This window comes from Scyliorhinus canicula, chromosome 5, assembly GCF_902713615.1.
Source record: "Scyliorhinus canicula chromosome 5, sScyCan1.1, whole genome shotgun sequence".
NCBI lineage: Eukaryota > Metazoa > Chordata > Chondrichthyes > Carcharhiniformes > Scyliorhinidae > Scyliorhinus > Scyliorhinus canicula.
In genome coordinates, this window is record NC_052150.1 from 154322475 (window position 1) to 154340566 (window position 18092).

Sequence of the window (18092 nt, forward strand, 5' to 3'; positions counted from 1 at the left end):
TCCGTTAGGTGATGCCAAAATCACGAAACGCGATCGGCTAGAGAATTGGCTCCGAAGCCGAAATCGAGGCTGACGCAGTTTAATGCCAATTCGGCTTTCTCCGGCCCCTCATAAACAACGAAATCGCGGTGCCCGTCGCGCAGCCCAAAACTGCAGTCGGCATCTCATTACTGGTCCTGATGACCGATTCTCCGGGGCCTCGGACCATTCCCGACGGCGTGTTTCTAATGTGGTATAATATAGCGTGAAGCTGGCGTGCTGGCTGAGGCGGCTGAGAGAGGAGGTAGGAGGTGGTGTGGGAGGACTGCCGGCTTCTGGCTCGGATACCGGCCGTGCTTTCTGCGGGGGTGGGGGGGGGGGTGGGGGGGGGGGTCCTGCCAGGGCTAGGGGAGGTGGGGAAAGGGGGGGACAGCGCGAGAAGCCAGGGAGCCCCCAACTAGACAGGGGCATTGCCCGGGCATTAACCGCCATTACGGCGGCCATCTTGCTGGCAGGCCACCCTGGCCCCTGGTGTCCGCTGTGACAACAGCCATTTGGGTGCCACCCACCCACCCCCCAACACCCCACCAAAATGGCAGCACCCACTGGGGGACCACCCAGGGCCACGCCGATGGCAGCCCCAAGTGAGGGCAGTGCCAACCAACGGTGCCCCTGACAACAGGGATGGGCACCGGGACCGGGAGCACTGACAGGGCCGGGGTGCGGAGGTGGAGGACATGTGTGGTTGGGGCGCGCGTTGACAACCAGGGCCATGTGGCCCATGGCACCTGGTTGGGCACGGGTGTATGCACCATGATTACATGTTTGTCGTTCACCTCCTGCAGAGAATTATGGCTTTGGGGCATCAACCTGCGATGTTGGCCACCGTGGCGATGGCCTCTGCCCTGCGTGCAGCCCTGTGGCAGCGTGAGCGGGGAGGTTCAGAGAGGAGGCAGAGGCTGTAGCAGAGGCCCGGGCTGCAGAGGGGCAGGTGGTAGCCGCTCAGGCTGGAGGGCCGGCAGCCCAACGGGATGAGGAGGAGGAGGTGCCAAGGAGGCGCCGGATGAGGCCACGCATTTTCTGCCACCTCATGTCTTTTGAGGACTTCCGGACCGGGCATGCAGAAGGAGCATGCGGATGAGCAGGGAGATAGTTCGACACATCTGCCAGATGATGGCACACCTGGCACCACAGGGGTATGGGGGAGGACACCCTCTTCCCGTGGCCGTCAAGGTGATGGTTGCGCTGAGCTTTTACGCAATGGGGTCATTCCAGTTGCCATGTGGGGACCTGTTCGGCATCTCACAGGCATCGGCGCACAGGTGCATCTGTGCAGTCACCAATGCCCTGTATGGCCAGGTGGATCGGTACATTCAGTGCCCTGTGGACCGCGCCCACCAGGTTGCCCAGGCATCAGGCTTCGCTGCTGTCGTCAGGATGCCCCGGGTGGAGGGGGTCATCGATGGGGTGCGTGTCGCCCTCCGGCCATCGGCGGATAACAGGCCGCTGTTCACCAACAGGAAGGGGTACCATTCGATGAACATTCAGGTGGTCTGTGATCATCAGATGCGGATCCTGCACGTTGCGCCCGATTCCCGGTCAGTGTACATGACTCATTCACCTTGGTGCACTTGGTGATCCCTGACATGTTTGAGGGGCACTTTCCCCCTCCCCCCCCCCCCCCCCCCCCCCCACTCCCTTCCCCGAACTGTGGGGCTGGTTGCTGGGCAACAGGGGTTACCCGTTGCGGTCGTGGCTGATGATGCCTATACGGAGGCCACAGGCTGACGCAGTAAACCGCTACCACAATGCCCATGCAGCGGCCAGGGGTTTGGTCAAGCGGTGCTTCGGGGTCCTGAAAATGTGCTTTAGGTGCCTGGACCGCCACACAATGGCATTGCCAGGGCCAGCGAGCATGGGATATATTAGCCGACACACATTTCACAGATTAGGGAGTAGGAGGGTCGCTGGTCAGGGGCCCGGATACCACTATACCACACCCCTCACCACCAGACCACCCTCAACTCCCACACCGCTCAACATCCTCGCCTCCCCCACCACTGAACACGCTCACCTCCCACACCACCAAACCACTCGCATGCACATCCCCTCTGTTATATATACCTGCCACCCTACAAGCTGGGGGCACTGGGTTGGCGGTGATAGCGAGCCTGGTCCATGGAATGGAGGATGATGACAACCCACTCTGCGATGAGCGCCGTGCTCCACATCGTATGACAATGTCTGACTCATGCCCACAGTCGCACCTTCCAGGGGGGGGAGCAGAGGACGGTGGGGGAGGGGGGTGTGGGAGGGGGGCGGGGGGGGAGGGGGGGCGGGGGGGGGGGGGGGGCGCTCGCACCATGCAGCCACTGGGCCTCACACATGCCCCTCCCCCACTCCCAGTGGTCATCACTGACCGCCCCACACCCACACCCATCAGCCAGAGCACAAGCAGGTTTGAATGGTGTGAACATGTGTTTATTGTGAACAAAGGTATAGGGTGGGTGACCCCCACCATGTCGGGGAATCGCCGGGAGGGCGGCGTGAATCCCACCGGCTGCCGAATTCTCCGGAGCCGGGGATTTGGTGGGGCAGGAATCACGCTGCGCCGGTTGGCAGCCGCTGGCAGCAGCCCCCCCCCCCCACGATGGGCCGAGTGGCCGCCCGTTTTCGGCAGGTCCCACCGACGTATGTTATGACAGGTACTTACCGGAGGGTCATGGCTCCACAGGCGCCCTCCGGGGACCTCGGGGGGAGAGGGGGGATCTGGCCCCAGGGGGTGCCCCCATTGTGACCTAGCCCGTGATCGGAGCCCACCGATCCGCGGGCGGGCCTGTGCCGTTGGGGCACTCTATTCCTCCGCGCTGGCTGGTGTACCAATCCGTGATGGCCGGCGCGGAGATGAACCCCCCCTGCGCATGCGCTGGGATGATTCCAGCACAAGCTGGCGCTCCCGTGCATGCGCCAACTTGCGCCGGCCGGCGGAGGCCCTTTGGTGCCGCTTGGCGTGGGGCCAAGCTCCTTCTGGGCCGGCCGGCACGGCGCAAACCACTCCGCCACCGGCCTAGCCCCTGAAGGTGCAGAAGGCCCTGGTCCCTATAACTAAGCTGTGCCCTGCACCCATGCGAACTTAACCGATGTCTAAATTTCAAGCCTTTTGGACCTCGCAGACGGTACAGCAGGAGTGGAGAGGGCCTGCTGTGACTCCTGCCCTGCGAAGAGGGTCCCCGTTGCCGCATGTCTCCTGGGGCTGCCCGGCTTGGATGGGCCCTACTGTTCCTCGGGTGTCCGGGGTGGTGTGATGCCGCCCGGTTCTGCCCCCTAGCCTCCAGATTCATCAGGGACAGGAGTGGGGGAGTCCGAGCTGCTGCGGTGTTCCGCCTTCTCCCCTGCAGGGGTCACCGGCACGGGTCCCATCACCTCCTCGTTTCTCGGGATGCCCGATTGCCCAAAGGCTTCTCCATGGGATCGGGGTGTGAGCAGATTAATCCCCCGAGGCCCCCCGCCACATGCCGCTGCCAGCCCTGGTGGCCAGCTCTGGAATCGACAAGGGTGTGAACGTTTGCGGCCATGGAGCACAGGGAGTGGACCATCTCCCTCTGGTACTGCAACACTTCACTATGCGATTGTGCCACCACCCTGAAGGTCTGTGCCACATCCCTCTGGGACAGGATCACCTCCTTCTGTGTCTGTGCAACACTGGCCAGTGACTGGGCAATGCCGCCGATGCTCTCAGCCATGGCCTGCTGTGACTGGGCCACACTGAGAAGCACCGCTCTCATCTCCAGCTGGCTCTGGCATATGGTTGTCTGTGAGTCGGCAACCCTGTCCTGGGCCATGGCCTCCGCAGAATGCCCCAGGCCTTGCACACGTTGACCCATGTACGACACCGTCGCCCCCATTGCCTCCACCACAGACGCCGTCCGTGCGGTTTCGGCCTGGGTGGCATGCATGACTGACACCACCCCTTGCTCGTGCACCTGGATGGACTCTTCCACCTGCGCCTGCAGGCGCCTGAAGCCGGCCGTCATCCCTTCCTCTCGTCCCTGGTCTCTGACTGCACCTGTACTATGGGTGGGACTGGATGTTCCAGGAGTCCGGGACCCGTCTGGGAGGCTGCTGGTTCCTGGGGGCAGACGGTCGGACTCTGCCCCTACCTCCACCTGCTGTACCGGTCCGACTGTGTGGTACGCTGCAGATAGTGTCACAGGTGCCTCTTCACTAGTTTGCCCAACGAGGTGATAGTCTCTGGGGTGGTGGAGGGTGTTGGAGATAGCTGTGACAGAAAGTCAGTGTCCTCCTCCGACCTGAGCTCCGAGGTGTCCTGGGTCTCAGGTAGAGGGCTGATATTTTGGCTGCTCTCCCCATCGGTGCTCTGCCGTCCAGAGGCCACCAGCTCTGGCACTGGCTGGATAGGCCGGGCCCATCTCCGGCAGTTCCGTAAGACAGAAGACGGCATGTATGGTTAGACAACCGGACAGTGGTGAGGCGTGAGGACTGGGGTGAGGGAGTGAGGGATGGCGGGATGTGGTCAGGGCTAGATGGGCTGGGGAGGGGGGTTGGGATGGGGTGAGGGGCGTAGGGTGGGGGCGGGGTTGGGGTGGGGAGGGGCTTGGGGTGGGATGAGGGGGTGAGAGGCTGAGGGGGGTTGGGGGGTGAGGGTGGTGGGGTGGAGAGGGGTTTGGGGTGGGGTGAGGGGTGAGAGGGGGTTGGGGTGGAGAGGATGTTGTGGTGGGGTGAGGGGGTGAGGGTGGAGTGAGGGGGGTGAGGGTGGTGGGGGGCACACGTGTATCATGAGGATTCCCAACTATTCAGAGGGTCTCACTCCGTCGCGCACCTCCGACCTCCGCGTTGGCGACCTCCCTCTCCTCCAGGCCGCCGACCACGTCCAGTGCCCTCTGCTCGGGCACGGTGAGGGGACGCAGGTCTGGTGGTTCCCCTTCTCTCGCTCTCCCGCTCCCGGCGGTTGTGCGAGACGTTGTCCTGGGAGGGGTAGCAAACACAAACAACATCGCTGACAGTCCGGGGCATGCAGCCCGGGGTTGGGTAGCTGATGGCATCGGTAGCTAGGGCATCCGGCAATCGCGGCTGGCATGGGTGCCAGCATGTGGGGCAGGCTGGGGGTCCAGCCGTCACCGGAGAAGGGGGGGGGGGTCGGGGTCACATGTGTGTGTGGGGGGAAGGGAGGTTAGAGCCAGGCGCAGAGCGCTGCCTACTCACCCTGGCCGACCTGAGGAGGTCATGCAGTTTTTTTCGACACTGGGGTCCAGTCCGGACGACTTCGCTGACGGTGCTGATGGCAGCTCCCACCTCTGCCCAGGCGCAGCAAGCGTCACCGCCTGAGGACCTTCCTCCTCGCCTGGGGTACAGCACCTGCCACCTCTACTCCACGTTGTCAAGGGAGATCTCCAGTTCTGCATTGCGGAAGCGTGCCGCTGCTCTCTTTGCGGCCATGTTGGCTACAACGCTTGTGCGTGGGAGGGAGAGAGTCCCTTAAGTGCGGCTACAGCTATGCGGCAATCATGGGACCGGCGAATCCACCGCCATTCCACTTCCAAAGTGTGGCGTTTTCCTTGATGCCCATGCTAGCCCCTTTGGACTGTCTGAATACCTTCACCTGTGGCACCGTTTTTGCCGTCTTGAACTCCACAGTTTTCACGGCGGCGTCAACACTTAAAGAAACGGAGAATCCAGCCCCTAATTTTTGGGCCTCCTGCCGGCGAGGCCATGGGAGAATTCCGGGGCGGCATTCTCCCCTACCCGGCATGACAGAGGGTGCCAGCGTAGGGGAGTAGCGCCAACCACTCAGGGGTCGGGCCTCCCCAAAGGTGGGGAATTCTCCCCACCTTTGGGGGCCAGCCCCGCGCCGGAGCGGTTTGCACCAGAAGACTGGCGCAAAAAACCGGCGGCCCTGACAGCGGGGCTGGCCAAAAGGCTTTCGCCGGCGCATGCGCGATGTGGGGTTCTCTTCCGCTTTCGCCATGGCAGAGGCCGTGGCGGACGCGTAGGAAAATAGTGCACCCAGGGAACTGGCCCGGAGTCTGAGTGGGGGGCCCCAATCGCGGGCCAGGCCACCGTGGGGGCACCCCCCGGGGTTCGATCGCCCACCCCCCCCCCCAGGACCCGGGGGCCTGCTCGGCCGCTGAGCGCCCGCCGTTCCATAGGTGGTTTAAACCTCGCCGGCGGGAGAGGCCTCCCAGCGGCGGGACCTCGGCCCATCCGGGCCGGAGAATCACCGCAGGGGCCTCTCCGATCGGAGTGGCGAGATTCCTGCTGCCGCCACTTCCCGGGTGGCGGAGAATCTCTGCCAGGGCGGGGGCGGGATTTTAGGCGGCCCCAGGCGATTCTCCGACCCTGCTGGGGGTCGGAAAATTTCGCCCCCGATCTTTGTTTCTATTTTCACAAAGGAGGGGGGCAAAGCAGGAATTTAGTTATTGAGAAGAGCGTGCGATGTTATTTAAGTTAAATATAATGAAGTAATAAGGAGTGTTGATGAGCGTAGCACATTTGATGCAGTCTACTTGGATTTTAGCAAGAATTTTACCAATGGAAGGCTGGACAGAATATTAGTAGCTGGTAGAATCTAAAAGAAAGCGGCAAGTCCAAAATTGGCTCAGTGGCAGAAAGCAAATGGGACTGGTCAGCAGCTGAGACCAGAAGACCATTTCTAGTGAGGTTCCAGTCCAAGGCTCAGAATTGAGTCTCTTGCTGTTTGTGGTACATATCTCAAAGATGTAAATTTAAATGTCGGATACATGATGGAGTAGATTATATAAATTGGCTGTGAGGTTGATAGTAAAAATGCTGTAGACTGCACAAAGATATCAGTGAACTGGGAGGATCGACAGAATAATGGCAAATGGAATTCAGTCCAAAGAAGTGTGTGGTAATGCCTTAGGGAGTGCAAACAAAACAAAGGAATACACAATAAATGATCGGATTCTGAAAAGTGTAGAGAAACAGAGGGACTGTGGAGCTCAAACCTTTTGGCAGGATAGGTAAACAAGGTGATTCAAGAGGCTTGCAGGGCATTTTCCTTTATTGGCCAATGCATAGAGTGTAAGAACTGGGAGGTTACGCTAAAAATATATAGAGCGCTAAATAGATCACATCTAAGAGTATTGCATGCCGTTCAGCTCCCCGCATTACAGGAATGATTTGATCTCTCTAAAGAGGAGATTTATGAGGATGAATGGAGGATTGCAGCAATTGAGCAAAGGCCTACGGCTAGATTGTCCGATTCTGAGGCTATGTCCTCACACCGTTGGGAACGGTGCTGTTTTACGACCGAAAATGTGGCGCAAAACGGCCACAAATCCTCAGTTTGCCTGGGGCCGAGCATGCCGGCAGCATAGAGCACCGGCTCTAGCTGCCAATATGGCCCGGAAAATTGCCCAGTCCGTGGCCACGCCGTCTAACATGGCACCAGTTGCGTGTGGTCCTGGCCTGCAAAATAGTGCCTCGCCTTTGGCCGGCTCACAAGCCCCAGACCACCCCCAACAGTGCCCCCAGCCCCTGACAAGGTCTCCCCCGCCCGTGGATTGGCCCTCCCCTGACTGTGACGGCAATGGACTGAGTCCGCAGCCGCCACGTAGGGTTCCCGAAGGATGATAGTACACGTGACCGACTCCATCGGGAATTCGGACAGTCGGGGGCGGAGCATCGAGGGGTGGGCCTCAGATAATGCCCTGAGGCCACCTATACAGAGCAAGGCGTACTCTACGAGTACGCCGTTTTGGAGGGGATGGAGCATCGTGAAAGAGGCACCAACCCCAATTTGGTCAGAAACGGGTATTCTGTGGCCGATCGGCGAACGCGATTTCGGCGTCGGCAACCGGAGAATCCCGACCCTAGTGTTTGTATTCAAAAGAGAAGGTTGAGAGAAATTTTAGATGAGCTGCATAAAATTATGATAGAGTGGATAAGAAGGACTTTTTCTGTGAGCAGAAAGTTGAATAGACAGGGGCCATTGATTTGATGTAATTGGTAGAAGGGTTAGACCAGGGTTGAGGAGTATTCTTTTCACTCAGAATGTACCATGGGTCTGGAACTCAGTGACTGAAAGGGTGGTAGAGGCAGATACCCTCATTGCATTGAAACATTTGGATATGCACTTGTGTTACTGCAACCTATAGAGCTACCGACCAATCGGTGGGATCCGGCTGGATAGCTTTTTATTCTACCACATGCCGATTTTTGGCTGAATGCTCTCCTGGGCCATAAAGATTCATCTGTTTCTATATTCCATCAAACAAGTTTGCAATATTCAACAATGAGCTTAATCTAATTGTAAATCAGCCTAATTTGTACAAACTGGAATGATTCTCAGGCTTTGGCATCTTGTCAAGGTAAAGGGCTTCTGTTTTACACCAGTCTCCTGCAGTTAGGGCAGTTAAATGTCACGTATTATGAGACTTGAATGAATGTGATTGGAGGATGAACTTTCCTCAACAATTCTCGACATATTCAATTTGCTCCTAATGTTCTGAGTTACAAGATGTCACTGTCCTCAATTCAAAGACTTCTCTGTGGGGTTTTATCCTATTTTCAATAAATGTAATTCTGGTGATAATAAGCAACAGTTTTCCAAGTTCTCCCAGCTGTCGCTCTTTCTCAAAAGAAAAACACATTGTTATTCAGTCATGGTATCTATTTTGTCATAGTTTTCCATTGGAGTCTGAAAATGGATATCAAATTGCCTTTTATATACATTAAAGGGCATTGCTAAGGTGATGCAGCTGTGAAAAATAAAATGGAGAACAGCCATTTGGACAAAATACTTTGCTGAGAATTTTAGGCTCTGATTTAAGAGGAAAGGGAAATGAGGATGATATGATTCAAGACTTTCTAACTTTCGGCATTGTGGATGAAGTAGATGGATATTGTTACTGCCCTATTGTTCAGCTCTGTGGACATTCCCTCATTAGAGTTCCATTCCTATCAATTTGCAACATTACAGTTACAGCAATGGCATCTCTCCCTGCCAATCATGCTCACTTCCGTAATGCCACATAATGGAAGTAATTTGAACCGAAAAAATGGAGATGTTCGGGTCAGATCGGATGTTGTAAAGTCCTAAGAAGCAGTTTCCCTCCCGTAAGCCGACTTACTCTCAGCTTTAACTGAGGCCAAAAAGTCAGTGCGCAGCCAACTTGCTCCAAGGAGGTAGGGTTTGATACTTTAAATGTGATTATAAGGCTGAGCTTCCTTGACATGCAGCTTTTTGACTTCAGCTCTAATCGGTTGGGCTTCACAAGTTTCCAGGGTTCTGACAGCGATATCCAGACAAGAATGGTGAATCCAGGAGGTGAATATATTTACACCTATCTCCTGGAACCAGCATGGTTGCCTTCTTGAGCAATCCCATCCTCCAGGAGACCTGTAACTCAACCCCTTCTTCCCTATGCAGGAGTCTGACTTTTTTCTCCCCATCAGGCCCCTTATCCTACCACAGCATATTCAATTCTCCAGCCCCTTGACCTCACTGCCAAGACTTCCAATTCAATTTCAACCCCATCTCAGTCCCAATCTTTCCTCCCAAGAGCCCATCCTCCTCCACCATGAAGCCTCTGACACCAAACGGCCCAAGCCACTACCCAGACCTCCAATCCCACCCTTGACCTCCCTCACTGAGTCCTCAGATTTCCCCTGGAACCATGCTACTGCCCGTCCCCTCCTCTGGGCCACCAGACTCTTCAGATCACATCTGAGCAACCCTGACTTCACCACATCACTCCACACAGCCCTCCCTTGACTGGACGCCAAACCTATCAATTAGTCTTAACCTCTAGACAGGGAATAAATTGGCAAAGTGAAAATGTTACAGCATGTGTAGGAATCTTGACTTCCAGATTCCCTGGGGTGAGCCCTTCCTGACCGGCTCTCTTCAGGTGAGGTAAGTAAAGGTTCAGCCATATATCTTTGGTTTCCCACCCCTTCCCCCGCTTTATCATAATTTTCTCATTCATTACTTGCTACTTGGTATACAAGGGTCAGTTTCCATACGTATGATAATGAAACCCATCTCTGCCTTTTCGCCATGTCCCTCAACCATCTCATTGTTTTCAGCTACATTATAAATTCTGCCCTTCACACTAAATCCTGCTCCTTCCTTAACCACTGACCGGCTGAAATAGGCCATGTGAAATCTTAATGCCTTTTTTGTCAGAGTTGGAACCTCTTTCCCATCCGCTCACTGCATAATCCAATTTTATTTTCAAATGTTACATACTATCCATCACCAAAAATGCTTACTTCTATGCCTGCCTCAAGATCCCTAAAACATTTATCACAACTTTTGTCAGCACAATCTTCAAATTGCTCTCGCGTCTTTCTCATTGGCACGCTATCCTCTTCCCTCAACAAAATGTTACCTGTTCAACGTCCCTGTGCCTTGTTCCACATTGGCCAATAGCTTCCAAGCTACCAGGAGTCTTAACTGGAGAGAACACCGAAGATACATTGGATAACTTACCTTCCAAACCCACCTTCACTCTGGCCTCTGAAAATGGCTGAATATTCAAACTTGCCTGCTTTATGGCAGCTAGTACTGTTTAAAACAATGCACATGGTTTCCTTACCTCGGTCTTCTCCAGGCCTCAGGAGTTGCATAGTTCTGGCCTGGCCTGAGTTGGAAGGTCAGGCGAGAGAAGCGGCTGGATTGCAAGTTAAGTAACTAGCAACAGAGTAGCAAGGCGACTCTGATTGCCATTCCACGGTAGTTCAGGCCCACATCCTGCTTGTGCATCATTGACCTTCTTGAGCTCCCTGTCTCCCAAAGCATTGAATTTAAATTCAGGTGTTCAAATCCCTCCACAGCCCTGCTCTGCCTATCACTGCAACTGACATCCGGCATGCCACCCCCTTCAGCCCTCCACTCTGGTATCATTTACATCAGCTGCCCCCTCCCTTCACCTTATTATTAGTGGTGGCATATCTTAAGTCACCCTAGCTTTATTCTCTCAAATTTTCTTTCTAATCAAACTGCTTCCCCATCTTTTTAAAGATTTTGCTCACTGCATCTAACTTGTGGTCCATGGCTGAATATCTGTTCCTTTGTATTTAATTTTTCCTCCCATTATAGGGAGTGACATAAGCCTACATTTGTTAGAAGGGTTTGACTCTCTGATGTGTAAAGAAAGGAGGAAGTAGGTATACTGGACAATAAAAGTGAATGTTCTCACCACAACTGAAAGGACATGGCTACATGGCAAAACCACCATTTCACAGAAAACAAAGAATTTGCACAAAAAAGAACTGCCTAGAAGATCTGTGATTTTAGGTGCCAGAGGAATGAAGCAATAGTGCCCAATTTTAGAACTCGCATTCAAACCTGAGTCTCTCATACACATACCCCTTTTTCTTTTTGTTGTGTAGTGCGAGTTAACTCCTGGAACTTACAGTTAACGGTGAAGGAGCGGCACTCATCATTCACTATGCTGATATCTGCCCACATAATGATGCGCATGCTTTTGAACAGCAACTTCTGGACTCTTCGAGTTTCCCATCTACAGCTCTTACTCGCTGCTTATGTAGCCCGCCCAGTACATATTCAAGTGGCAGGGTCTAAACCAGCAGATATTAGAAAATAAAAACCAGGAAGTGGAAGTCGATCATGTATAGTGTCATGTGAGAGTACCTTTAAGAAATAGATGTTTAAGCAATGTACCTTTAAGAAATGAAGCAGCTCATATTACTGAAGTGAAGTCAGAGGGTGAGGGGAGCTGAGCTCACTTCTGCTTTTAGTTTCAGTTTGAGAGAGAGCAGATGAAAAGTGCCTGGCTGGTTTGCTGTGAGCTGTTTGAAAGGAGAAAGCCGGGTTTTGAGGAAAAGAGCTTGGGTGTGTCTGTATTTGCAATGAGCTGGATCTGCTGTGATCTCTGCCATGAAAGACTATCTCTGAATCATTTGGGTGATTTAAACTCATAATAGTAAGGTCTTTAACCTGATGTGTTTCTGTTGTTAAAGGTGAAGTCTTTTGGAGGTTTGAAGGAACATTTTGAGGGATTATTTAGTGTTGTATTATTTTCGGGGTCTTTGAAGTACGGAGTGTTAAGTGATCCAATGTTTATTTAAAAAGTTAAGTTTAGTTCATGGAATAAACAATGTTTTGTGTTTAAAAACCCACGTGTCCATAATTGTAATACCACACCTGGAGACCAAGCCGTGTGCTTCAAAAGCAACAATCCATTAAAGGGAGAGGTTGGTTGAACTCCATGATACATTTTGGGGTTCTGAACACACCGCTCCCATAACAATAGTAAGCAAAATAAAGAGGATGTAAGAAAGATGGGATTAAGAGGGGAGATAAAAGGGACAAAACAAATAATTAAATTCTGAAGTATTAACACTTCACACTTGAAGAATAACATGTTTAGCACCAGGGAATAATTGTTTGGCAGTCATTACAATCTTTAAAAAGTCACTTGAATGAACTAACCTTAACAATTTCTACCTTGTTTAGTGGGAAAGTACAACAACTTCTATTGATAAATTGCCTATAATGTTATTAAAACAAGCAAAGATGCTTCATCGGAGTATTATAAAACAAATTATGATACTGAGTCATATAAGGAGACATTAGGCTAGTTGACCAAAAGCTGAATCAAAGAGAAAGGTTTTAAGGAGTGCCTTAGAGGATGAAAGCAAGGCAGAGAGGCTGATATGTTTGGGGAGGATATTTCAGAGCTTGGGGCCTCAGCAACTGAAGACCCAGCTGTCGATGGTGAAGCAGTTAAAACCAGGGTGCTCAAGAAGCCAGAATTAGGGAAGTAGAGGTACCTTCGAGGGTCATGGGACTGGGGGAGGTCACCAAAATGGTGAGGGATGGTGAGGTCGTGGAGGGACTTGAAACCCTGGATGAGGATTTTAAAACTGAGATTTTGCATTGCTGAGAGCCAATGTGAGTCAACAAGCATAAGGGTGATAAGTGAATGGAACTTGGTCAAAGCTAAGAGAGAGTCAGCAGAGACCTCAGGTTTGCAGAGGGTAGAATGCAGGAAGACCAGCCAGGAGTGCATTGAGGTAGTCAGTCCGCTAGAGGTAACAAAAGAATGAAGAAAGGTTTTAGCATCAGATTAACTGAGACTGGGCCAATGTTATAGAGAAGGAAATAGGCAATCCTTGTGATGGTGCAAATATGGTTCAGTAGATTAGATGAAGAGAAATTGTCTCATCTCATGAGAAATACAGAACAAAAGGGTGATCTTAAATTAGATCCAGGCCATTCAAGAGTGAAATCCAGGAGCATGTTTAACACCAAGAAGATTGTAGAAAGCCAGAACATTCTGGAAGAACGGGCGCGATTCTCCGCACCCCCTGGCACCCCCTGCGATTCTTCCACCACCCCCCCCAAAATGCGTGTTGCGTTTTGCGACAGGCCGCTCGGAGAATCGCCGCTCGCCGATTCTCACGGCGACCGGCGATTCTCCGGCCCGGATGGGCCGAGCGGCCTGCCGAACCCAACCAGTTCATGCCGGCGCCAACCACACCTGGTCGATTCCGGCGTGAACAGCGCACGACCGGTGAGTGTGGGGCCTGTGGGGGTCGGAGGGAGGATCGAGCACCACGGGCGTGCTCAGCAGATGTCTGGCCCACGATCGGTGCCCTCCGATCGTTGGGCCAGCATCTCTAAAAGACGCACTCTTTTCCCTCCGCCGCCCCGCAAGATCAAGCCGCCATGTCTTGCGGGGCAGCGGAGGGGAAGATGGCAACCGCGCATGCGCGGGTTGGCGCTGGCCAACCTGCGCATGCGCGGCTGATGTCACTTCGGCGCCGCCGGCCGCGTCATTCCCGGCGTGTCGCTTTGACGCAAGCGTCAAGGCCTGGCGCGTGGAATTCACGCGCCACCGCTCCTAACCGGGGGAGAATAGGGGGCGAGGAGCAGTCTCCAACGCCAGAGTGAAACACTCCGGGTTTCACTCCGGCATCGGCTTCTGTTTGTCTCCCGATGGGAGAATTCCGCCCTTGGAGTCTGAGCCAATTGAACCTTGAGATTGATGGATTTTCATTGGTTAAGGCTATCCTGTTATATGAAGCAAAGCGATTAATAGAGTTGTTACAGATCATCCACGATCTAGATGAACGACTAAGCAGACTTGCAGGGCTAAATGGCCTATTTTAATTATGTTCCAGTTCTGACTTAAACACAATTTGGTGTAATCCTCCAACAGTAGAATATTTATACTTTATCCTTACATTCGAACATGTTTTACCAATATCTATTTCTGATTAAGATTAGCAAATAGCCCAAGCATCATGAAGTTCCACTGATACAAGTTAACTGGAGGTTACATAATTCAGTAATAATTAGGACTAGGCCAAGTATATCTCATACAAGTAGTTTGAACAATTAGACTTTGCACATTTATCAACACTTTAATATTCTTGTGCTAATGAATCATAATCCCAGTAGGTCAGGAATGATCTAACTTATATATTAAAAAAAATAATAATAATATCACCATCGGTATATAATTACATTTGTGTACCTTTACTGTACCGCTATCACTGATATAATGGGCGAAATTCTCCGACCCCCAGCAGGGTCAGAGAATCGCCTGGGGGCGCCTAAAATCCCGCCCCCGCCGTGACAGAGATTCTCCGCCACCCGGGAAGTGGCGGCGGCGGAATCTCGCCACCCCGATCAGCGAGGCCCCTGCGGTGATTCTCCGGCCCGGATGGGCCGAAGTCCCGCCGTTGGGAGGCCTCTCCCGCCGCCGAGGTTTAAACCACCTCTGGAACGGTGGGCTCAGCGGCGCGAGCAGGCCCCCGGGGTCCTGGGGAGGCGGGGGCGATCGAACCCCGGCGGGTACCCCACGGTGGCCTGGCCCGCGATCGGGTCCCCCGCTCAGACTCTGGGCCAGTGCCCTGGCTGCACTATTTTCCTCCCCGTCTGCCACGGCCTTCGCCATGGCGGAAGCGGAAGAGAACCCCACATCGCGAATGCGCCGGCAGTGACGTCAGCGGCCAGCTGCTGCTGACGTCACTGCCGGCGCATGCGCGGACCGGCGAAAGCCTTTCGGCCAGCCCCGCAGCCGGGGGCGCCGGTTTTTTGCGCCGGTCTTCTGGTGGCAACCGTTCCGGCGCGGGGCTGGCCCCCAAAGGTGGGGAGAATTCCCCACATTTGGGGAGGCGCGACCCCTGAGTGGTTGGCGCCACTCCCCTACTCCGGGACCCTCTGTCATGCCGGGTAGGGGAGAATGCCGCCCAATAAATGTGGTTTAACAAAGGAAGTAGAATGATTTTTAAATGCAATATACTTGTGAGAACTGAACAGCAGCTAAAAATTACTAAGATACAAAGAATTTGTCATGAATATAGTGAGTCAGTGGAGGGGCCATATATGTCAAAGAACAATATAATTTTAATGTTTTGGAGGTGATGCACGATTTATGCAATTCAGGTGTCTGTGGTTATGACAATTTTCATGGCTTATCTGAGATAAGTAAGGAAGCCTAATTTTTGCAGCATATGGATAATGTGCTTGTATTAGATCTACCTCACAGAATGTACCATTCTACACAGAATTCATCTGTACCCTCAATTGTATTTGCCCTTTTGCATTTTTGTCAACAGGTCTCAATTGTTCACCTTCTAAAAACAGTGCGCCTCTTACGTCTGCTGCGGCTATTACAAAAGCTGGATCGATATTCTCAGCACAGCACAATAGTCCTAACCCTGCTGATGTCCATGTTCGCATTGTTGGCTCACTGGATGGCATGCATCTGGTATGTTATTGGCAAAATTGAAATGGAGGGGAACGACCCACTTACATGGGACATTGGTAAGTCTACTTCCATCTTGCAGCATTTTTATGTAATGATTTAAACCAGAATTTATTTCAAATTATTTATACACTACATTAAGGAAATCTGTGTTTACATTTTGTTAAAGGAAATTGCGGCTTGAGTCACATTTGAAAGCAGCACAGGCCAGAGATAGATAAATTGTATAACTTGTCTCCTTTCCTGCATGGCTCAATATGGGAACATGAGATCAGTTACTTTGCCCAATATTTTAACAGCTGCTAGAAAAAATACCATACTATTCAACTGATGCTAACTGGGTCAATTTAAATACTTTTTATTGCTGTTAATAGCACTGTGAGCAGTGAGTATTGTAAAAAAAAAATACTGATTGAATCCAATTGTCTTTTATTTATTTTGTGTTTGGCGTTGTCATTTATTGTGCAGGCATTTTCAAGGAGAAATCATATTTTAGCATGAATCTTGAAAACTGTAAAAACAGAATGATTAGTGATGTTGATGTCTTCTCAGTGGGCTTGGATAACAAATGGCAATACATCCTTGAATATAAATAGCATTAACAAGCTGGTCTAGTGCCAGAAGTAAGGAAGCTTCACATGGTTGTGAAGCATGCTGATGTCTTTCTAATAAGTTCTGTTTTGAGATACTTTACAATTAAACGACACTGAGTTGAAAGCTGCAACGAGTGGGAAAAAATGCCAATGTAAAGCAGCTGCTGTATTTGATGTAAATGCGTTCACATATATCCAATACCTTGTAACAGATGCTCTGAAATATTAATATTTAGTTTACTTCTCAGACTGAAAGCTTATATGGGAATTAAGGTTGAATTTTATTCCAGTTAAATGCCACTATGCATTTTTTTTTAAAGTATTCTTTCAAAGGATGTGGTCATCATTGGCAAGGCCAGTGTTGGTTGTTCATTCCTGTGCTCTGTTTAACATCTTTGTCAATACAGTAGGCCTCGTATAAGTAAATACAACTCTTCCTTTACCCCTGAGTGCCATTTTTCCCTGTTTCTTTAGTAAGTGTAGGATTTGCAGGTTTCAAGTTATAAAACTTCCAATAAAACTCTCTAAGTTCCTAATTCTTCATTTCTAACATTAGGGTACTCAGTTGTGCTTGACCTAATAAGGTACAAATAACTAATTAATTAAAATTATAATAAATAATCTTTAGTGCCACAAGTAGGCTTGCATTAACACTGCAATGAATTTACTGTGAAAAGCCCCGAGTTGCCACATTCCGGTGCCTGTTCGGGTACACAGAGGGAGAATTCAGAATTCTCAGCTGGTACGGGAATTGAACCCGCGCTGCTGGCCTTGTTCTGCATCAATAGTTTTTATGAATCAAGTAGAATTTATTAAGCAAAACTTTACATATACTTAATAGAAAACCATGAAGAAAACATGGAAGGTCCTTCTCATCCCTCAAGTTCCAAGGATTCCTTGAACATTGTCAGCTTAGGCAATGGGAATGATTCTCCCAAAAGGTAACAATGACCCCTCGCGAGTGCATTTAGCCACATGTTTCATAGAATTTACAGTACAGAAGGAGGCCATTCGGCCCATCGAATCTGCACCAGCTCTTAGAAAGTGCACCCTACCCAGGCCCATATCTCCACCTTATCCCCATAACCCAGTAACCCCACCCAACACTAAGGGCAATTTTGGACACTAAGGCAATTTAGCATGGCCAATCCACCTAACCTGCACACTTTTGGACTGTGGGAGGAAACCGGAGCACCCGGAGGAAACCCACGCAGACATGGGGAGAACATGCAGACTCCGCACAGACAGTGACCCAAGCCGGGAATCGAACCTGGAACGCTGGAGCTGTGAAGCAATTCTGCTAACCATTATGCTACCGTGCTGCCCATGGTTTCCTTGTGCTCGCAGTGCTGAGAAACACATGGCTATTCAATACAACTTGCGTCGAATAAGGGGCTGTACAGGGAACGCGCGCCAGCACAAAGCCCTGTTTTGTACAGTGGGCACCTCTGCTCACTGGAACTCCCCATTATAGTGAGAGATCGGGACGGCAGTTTTAGTAGTGCCAAGTTAGCACCTTGGCAATGCCTATGTCAGCTGTCAGTGCCACCTGGCACTACCAAGATGCCAGGATGGCACTGCCAGGGTGCCCAGGTGACACCATCCTACCCAAAGGGCATGCAGCTGGGGCCTCCGATCTCCTGGGGGACCCCCATGAATGCCATACCATCTGGTCCCCATTTGTGGGGACTAGTGCTGAGCGGCGCTCGCCCGAGGTCTCTGAGATGAAGGGGTTGAATCCCAAAGTCTCAGGTACCTCGGGAACGTGTACATTGGAGTGAGGCTTACTACC

General features: G+C 51.8%; 1 protein-coding gene across 1 annotated transcript in view; it reads left to right on the forward strand.

The window, feature by feature from the left end:
• kcnh8 (potassium voltage-gated channel, subfamily H (eag-related), member 8) overlaps positions 1-18092 on the forward strand; it is a 545374-nt gene that overhangs the window by 339217 nt on the left and 188065 nt on the right. Inside the window, exon 7 of the mRNA XM_038797843.1 lies at positions 15559-15766. Coding sequence (XP_038653771.1) covers positions 15559-15766 — 208 coding nt within the window. The remainder of the gene's footprint in view (positions 1-15558; positions 15767-18092) is intronic.